The 7944-nt window shown below is 39.5% G+C and overlaps 1 protein-coding gene across 1 annotated transcript; it reads left to right on the top strand.

Moving 5' to 3' along the window:
• The first annotated feature begins 243 nt into the window (after window positions 1–243).
• On the top strand, window positions 244–5910 carry snrnp27 (small nuclear ribonucleoprotein U4/U6.U5 subunit 27). The gene is made up of 6 exons (XM_005802134.3): window positions 244–437; window positions 1601–1733; window positions 3937–4040; window positions 4142–4221; window positions 4992–5056; window positions 5355–5910. The coding sequence occupies exons 1-6, from the start codon at window positions 401–403 to the stop codon at window positions 5407–5409; spliced, it is 474 nt and encodes a 157-aa protein (XP_005802191.1). The 5' UTR covers window positions 244–400; the 3' UTR covers window positions 5410–5910.
• The last annotated feature ends 2034 nt before the right edge of the window (window positions 5911–7944 follow it).

Genomic DNA, 7944 nt, shown 5'->3' with positions numbered 1-7944 from the left:
CGCTCCCCGGGTAAACTCAACCTACGCTGCTGGTCGCCACAGCCGTTCCGCCACCGGAACATTTCTAACTTGTGTACACAATAGTTCGCTATAATCACGTCATTATTATGTACTAATTTCACGACTTTTTTTTTTTTTTCTTTAAGAGTCCAGCTTCATTCCTTTTTCTTTTTTCCAGAGCTACCGAAATGTGACGGTCATACAGGTCGCTAGAGGGCGCTCTGCACAGCGGAAGAGAGAGGAAGTGTGTAAAGCGCAACCAATCACAGAGGACGAAGGAGAAGCCAACGCAGAGCTGTCGTTAGCTTCCTGCAAATTTTAGTTTCTTCTTAGTTATTTATAGAATATAGTTTTTTTAATCGCTGGTCATAAAAAAAGGCTAATTTTAGCCGCTGGAAGAATGGGTCGAAGCAGGAGTCGAACACCCCCGAGGCGAGGTAAGAAAATACGATGGTTTTACTGCTAGGTAGCTAATGTAGCGCTAGCTTACATTACTGTTCACTGTTATGTCCCGAGTAATGTCGTTTTTTCCCCCTATATGTTCTATAAAGTAGCGGTGTTTTAACGTGTTTAAGTGGGTTAAAATATTATCGGTCTACTTTGAAACCTTCTGAGCAAACTGAGTCCTCGGGAGGATTGTAGCAGCTTCTAGATCTGCGCGTCTGGAGCTGCTGAAGCTAAAGCTCGGCTAACTGAGATAAACATGAAAACCTGGGAGTTATTTGGTCAGAATCGGTTAAAGTTTCACTCTCTCAGCCGAAATCACGTAGTTTTATTATAGCTGCTCAACCAGAGCAGCTTATTAAAACTACAAGCATGTAGTTTTAATGATAGATTAGTCGAAGTTATTTTCATTACGAGGCGGAAGGAGCGCACTGTTATTTGTTGAATCTCAAGTGATTAAAAGTAATGTAACCATCCCTAGAATAGACTTATTGTAAAATTTTACAATTGTTTGTTTATTTTTAAAGTGAATAATTATAAAGCGGTCTCCTCTCACTTTTCAGATAAGCTACAAAACCAGATCTGTCAAATAAAGCTAAGCTGAAAGGAATTACTGCACTGTCATTTGATTTCTCTTTTTCTTTAGTCAGTTATGAACTGAATAACTATATTTTTCACATATTGGCATAATGATTGATCAAAATGAGCCAATTTTTCCTATATCCTCTCAGAGCAGTGGTCAACAAGTCAAGTAGTGCTAATAAAATAAAAGTTTTCTGCTCATTACATGCACAGAAGCTGATCGTTCCATAAGAACTCGCAGTGTTCTTTTATTGTCAATGTTTAATACATTTAATTTGTAAGGGAAAACCGTTTAAACAGACGAGTTTATGTGTTAAAAGATAATTAGAATCAACAGGTTAGACCTCAAAGAAAACTCTTTTGTAAGCAGACAATTTTAGTTTGTAAGTTTTTTTACTTTGGTTCTTTGATGACGAGATGGATAAAAAGTCCTTCAGTTTCTCTGTTGCTCCAACATGGACATGGCAGATGAACAGTCACCTGGTCAATGTTTGCAAAGAATGACAGTTCCTTGCTACCAGTGTGCTTTAAGACATGGCCCAGTTCCTGACATGATGTCATTTCCTGCCACCAGAGAGAAGACGATCCCGCTCGACCTCACGAGAACACGAGCGACGCCGACGGGACAGGGACCGCTCTCGCTCGAGGGACCGGGACCGAGAGCGCCGCAGATCTCGCTCACGCTCGCCGCACAGAAGACGGTCCAGGTGAGACCGTCAGTTCAGTCGAGATTGTTTTCATACGCTGCTGGGATGGGTAGATAATCCCCTCTAAAGCTGGTTTTACTGTAATATATTAATATGCCGGCAGTCAAAAGGGTCAAGCTGGTCTGGAGGGCCACAGAGTGATGATAGTTATGTAGATCTATCAATACACTTCTTAAATAGGAATGTTAATTGGAAAATAGGATATATCTGCTCAGCTTACCTTTAAATCAGCCAGTTTTAAAATGAACATATTTAACGTTCCAAACATTAATTGTTATTCCAGGTATCTATAGATTAAAGTGGGGAAATTGATGATCTGATTCACCACAGTTGTTTCCAGTTTTTCTGCTAACAGAGACTGTAGAGTTCTGGAGTATTTATCGTAGCTTCACCTCAACACAAGCTGCGTCTCCATTCACCATATAATTGGAATTCTGAAAATAAATGAGCTTAATGGAAAATAAGCAAATTTCCACTAAAATCCAGTTGTTGTTTTTTTAGTTTTTGCACTAGGATGATGTGGTTTTTCGGCTGTATCCAAAATAATGTTTTTCGCTAAACTCCAGTAGAAACATTTTTCATTTTGCATCATAAGTCACGTGATCAACAATTGGATGTTACTACTGGCGAAAAAGACAAAGGAGACGACAGGAAGTGGTAGGAGGACAATGGCGTGGCATTGTTTCTTTAAAATGATTTATCGATGAAACAACTTATTCACATGTGATTTTAATTGCATTTCTTATTTAATGGAAACACCACATTTGCAAAGTTATTTTGTTTTTTTACATTAGCAGAATATCGACAGTTTTGCAGACATTTGTAACGGAAATGAAGCTGGTGAGAGACAGAGAGAAAATCTAGATAATCACATTATATGATTTGTTTGATTTTTAAAAAATAGTTAACTTGCATTTAATTTAATGGAATAAGCATTTGATTAGCTACCAAGCAGAAAACATTCTGTCTCTCACAGACCTGCTTGTTCATCTTTAAGAAGCCCTTCTTCCCTCCACCTATTACCTGGATTAATTGCACAATTCCACCCAATCAGGCTGCAGGCTGTCCACCATGTGAGACCAAAGAGCTGTCTATGGACACCAAGAATAGAAATGGAGAGCTGCTTGAGGTCATGGGGTCAGATGAGACTGAAACAGAACTGTTTGGAGGATTAGAGGGAGGCTGGTTGTGGCTGTGCATCGTTTGATTGTGGACAGGTGGGAGCTTAAGATCCGTGTTGCCTAGCGACAGCTCTGAAAGCAGAAAGATCTGCGTGGAGGAGTGGAGCCGAAACCTCTGCCGCAGTGGTCAAGAACTACAGGAAAAGTCTGACCTCTGGAGTTGTTAAAGGCTTAATTAAAAATGTCTTTTACAAGAGAACCCTGGCAGCACACAGAGGTTACAGAACATTCACATGAAAATGATAACTGTCATAAATAAATAGATGAAAAGATTCCTCAGTTGAAATGTTTACAAGGAGCGGCCTTTAAAACCACTCAGTGACAACGGCTCCTTTAGGAACATGTATTTCTGCTCCAAATATTGAAGTTATATATATTTTTTATAGCATCGAACACTTTTGTTCATCCGATGAAATTCAATTTACTTAGTCATACAATGTGATTTTAAAAAAAAAAAAAATTTATTTCACACAGTTGAGATGTATGTACAACAGAAATGTCAGACCTTCATTGAAATCAGTGGTGTATTAAATACCTCCTCTCCCCTCCCCCATACCTACATGCAGCTGTGTGAAAATCTACCTGCTGCTCGTGTTTGTGGGTCACGGCGATCATTAAAATGTCATTATTTGCATCTACAGTGAATAGAATAGAAAAGTCCTCTATTGTCCCACAGTGGGAAAGTTTCTGTGCAACTTCAGAATGACAAACAGTCCTGTAGTCTGAGTTTTACAGATGGAGTGAGCTCTGTCACGTCAACATGCTTGTTTACCTCTAAAGCCACTTTCATGAACAGTCATGTTCTGTCGCCTCACAATAGAACAGCTTTCTGTACACACCATGAAAAAGATAACTATATCATTCAAGGTCTTGTTTTGCTCTCACGCCGTCCTGTGCGGTGGCGTAATGAGAAGGAACGGAACGTCTGGATTGTTAATCGTTTGTGCCCAGCTCCACTTCCTGCTTCCGCGTGCGTAGACGTGACAATAAATCCTGAAGCCGTGTCTCTGTTCCTCGGACAGGACTCCTCCCAGACGCCATCGCTCCTCCTCCCTCTCTCCTGGGCGGCAGAAGGACGAGCGGAAAGAGGCGAAAGACAAACCTGGGAAGTCCATTCAGATCTCAGGTATCGTCATCAACAGCAGAAGCGCGTTCGTTCGCCAACATGCTGACCCGGAGTCGAACCGATAAAAACAGTCGTTTGTTTTTCCTCTTGTGCTGTTACAGCTGAGGATATGCAAGGCAAAACAGAGGAGGAAATCGAGATGATGAAAACGATGGGGTTCGGTTCCTTTGACACAACCAAGGTGAGTGCAACAGTGAGTTGCCACACAACCACAAGGAGGCGCTGTTGACCCAGATGAGTCCAGCTAAGACTTATTCAAAGCTGCAAATGTTACTTTTTTTTTCAGATAATGTTTCATTACTTTATGAACTAAGATAAATGTATTTATTTATATACATTTAAATTTATTTAAATAGGTAAATTTAAATACATTTAATAAATGAACTTCAGGAAATTTGTCTTTTGTTTTACAAATAAACAAAACTTTTGCACAAAAGAGGATGGATATGTAAATTTATGAAAAATGAAAAGTACATAATTTCTAAACTTGAAAAAAAAAACAATATCACTAGTATTTGTAGTATCTTTCTGTTGTAGAAAATTAGTTCATCACATGAAACAAAATTGGGTAAAACCAGCATTTGTTATAAAATGTATATTTAAAACATTAGTTGAATCTTTATCATTTTTAGCCAGCGTTATTGTGGACAGGCCAAAGAGCCAGTCGAGGGTCGGGAACCGCATGTTGAACACCCTTGTTCTAGTGTGTTGTGCAGCCAAATTGAAGATTCAACAAACTGTAGGTTGCTTTCATCTCAAGTGTCTCATATTTTCTGGCAGAATGTCAGCAATTAAAGATTTCACAGTAAAGGAACACCCAGTACAGGACAGCAAAGTCCTGGTTTTATCTGTGTAAAAAATCTGTTTTTACACTGATAGAATTTTGCGACATTTTTAAACTACTGTACAAAGAAAATAAATGTGTTTTTTTGTTTTTTTTTTCCCCAATAGGGTAAGAAAACGGATGGATCGGTTAATGCATATGCAGTCAATGTTACCATGAAGAGGAAATACAGGTACATTTATACACATAAAAAAGATTTCCAATTTGATGCTCCTAATTATAGCACTGTGAAGCTTTAGAGCAGAGTAAAGAATCTCCTTGTATTTATCGTATTTGGCTCTTTAAATGTTTTAGTCATGGAGGTTCCATTCCTGCCTAGCGGTGAGGGTTCACTGCATGGTCTGCTGGTAGAGCAGCCAATCACCTCTGCAGGTGTTTCTACGCAGATCCCAGCCCTCCTAACGGTGATGTAATGTGCAAGTGCTGCAGAGGAAGTGATGTCATGTTTCCTGCTCCGTCTCTTTCTTTAGGCAGTACATGAACAGGAAGGGAGGCTTCAACAGGCCGCTGGACTTCATCGCTTAAAGGTGCCAGCAGCTCGTTTTTCACCATCAGTCTCTCCTCCCTGCAGGAGGACAAGGACAGTATGGATTTATTTCTATTAAATGTGTCTCGTGATGCAGCAAGTCTTTTTTTTAATTTTTTTTTTTTTTTATTTAACCTTGTAAAAAGTTTTTCCTCCAGTTGTTCTCACTCAGGTCAGACCTGGTGGGAGGTGGAGCTTTTTGTTGTTGAGATTTGTGCTGTATTCTTAATAAATGCATAAAAAAAATGTTGGTGCAGTGCTGACTATGAAACCTTTATTTATTTATTTTTTCTTACCATCTTTGACTCATTTATCCATCGGTACATCATCAAACACTTTCTTTTCTTGCTCTTTTGGCTTCTGTATACCTTTCTGCTTGGTTTCTTTCTTGTGAATGTTTTTTCTGCTGATAAGAATCCAGCCTGGTATCATGGAGTCCTGCTTCTCATCCAGTGCTGAAAATAACTAACCACTAATAAATAAACGTATTTAACCAAGAATAGGGTAAACATTTCTATCTCTAAAACATTTCCACACAAACAAGCTAAATAGCTTGATGCACTGCTGGTAGTTCATATTTTAACCCTCCTGTGGTTTTAAGAGATGTGAGTACAAGCTTTTGACTCTGTTCGCGGTCCACTGTGGTCACACTGACCCTGCGTGTGCTTTTATACGAGTTTTTTTTGTGTGTGTGGGGGTGTTTGGGAACTGACCGTCTGATGGAACAAGACCTACAACCACGGGAGGTTAAAGAAACTTAATATACATTTTTAAATCACAATTTAAAAATTAAAACTTAAGAAAAATTGCTAGGATTTTAAACAGCTTGTGGAACCAAGACATCTGTTTTCCTTTCCTAAAATTCAGATTTAGTAATAAATATAGAAAAATAAATAAATATCTCAAACTCCAGCTTAGTACTCAAATATGCTAATATCGTTTTTAACAATCCCCTTTTTTTTCTCAAAGATGTTTCATATTCATTTGAAATGTTCCTTCAGAATTAAAGCCATCCGTCCTTTGTAGTTTTGAAGTTTTCCAAATGAACACTTGATTGGTTTATCTAACAGGTTGTTAATTACAACTGGAAACGAAATGAATTAGGGAATGTTTTTATTGAACTGTGTTTTTGTTTTTCAAATCTCACTAAGCTTTCAATTGGGAATGTCCAGTTAGGAATGAACTGCAGACAGAAGCTGGAGCATTCCAAGAAAAATTTCACTAAGAAGTGATTTTTTTTTTTTTTTTACCACAAAACAAAAATATGAGAACTTAATTGCCCACATATTTACAATTTGGACATGAATAGGTGCAGGGTGTAGAAGAAAACTTCAATTAAATCCAGCATAATATGGAGGTCTGCACAGGTCAGAAACGGGCAGAAAGGTCAGGCGTGGTGTACCAAGCAACAGGTTGACAAACCAATGATCTCATTTTCATCCATTAACAATAACGGGATGTATTCTCACTTCTGTAATTCATACAATCTGCAGTTAGATCCCCAAACCTGGGGAAGTGGACTGGGGGTTGGAGGCTGGACAGAGGAAACCACAACCACCTCGGGCCTTTACAGCTCATCAGACTGACTACAAACCTCAACTTACAAGTCGAAAAACAAAATGGAGATGAGCTTTGTGTAAGAAAGTGGGAAGAGCTACAGGCTATAATCGGGAGCCATGTATTGAAAGCTTCTCTAGTTCTTTACGTGTTTTTCTTTCTTTTTTTGTGCAGTTCTGTAAATCCCTGTCGTGCTAATAATTTCCCTCCACAGATTAAGAATCTGCCTGGTGATACTTCTGGTTTGTCTCGAATTACATTTCTCTGAGAACCTCGTTTGCTTGTATTGACTGAGATTTGCTTGTTTTGATTTCAAACATCAGTTTGCGCTTGCGCGGATGCGCCATTTGAGTGAGGAGAGTGAGTCCGCCCCATTTGTCAGACGGCTCACCAGCCGCCGCATTAGAATGTTGCTCCGTATATTGCTATAAGATGGGCATTGTCTCTTTAGGTTGTCTCCAGTGGTTTGTTTTATTAAAACCTGTTTACCTTCTTAACCATTAATGGCGTCATAACTTCGACTGGTTGTCTCTAACTTCTCGTCCCAAACAGGCCTCTACGCTGTCATTTCAAGAGAAAACTCTTCCCGCGTTGCATCGCTGCAGCTTGTACCTCCGGCTGACTGTGACCGAATGGGTCAATTCTGAGAGAGAATGAACCTGAACCAATCGCGAAGAGCGAAATAAAGCAAACAGCACCACTCGGAGCCAATCATTGCCGTACAACGCTAAACAGCATGGCACAAGAGGCGTGGCTACCCATAAAAGGGTGTTATCATTGTGCCTTTTGCTTTTGGGCGTTGAAACCAATAGCTAAGAAGTCTGTCAGCTAATAGCCAATCACGACACACCTCTGCGTTCAAAGGACACTACGTCCATTTCGGCTTTGAGCGATGCGTCAACACCAATGAGGAATCAGAGCCAAAATGGCTTAAGGAGAACCTCAGTTTCAGTTAGGGGCCGAATCATTTTTGTTGA

Source organism: Xiphophorus maculatus, chromosome 11 (assembly GCF_002775205.1).
Source record: "Xiphophorus maculatus strain JP 163 A chromosome 11, X_maculatus-5.0-male, whole genome shotgun sequence".
Taxonomy (NCBI): Eukaryota; Metazoa; Chordata; class Actinopteri; order Cyprinodontiformes; family Poeciliidae; genus Xiphophorus; species Xiphophorus maculatus.
Note: the sequence above shows the minus strand (reverse complement) of the source record. Positions and strands in the feature narration are given on the sequence as shown.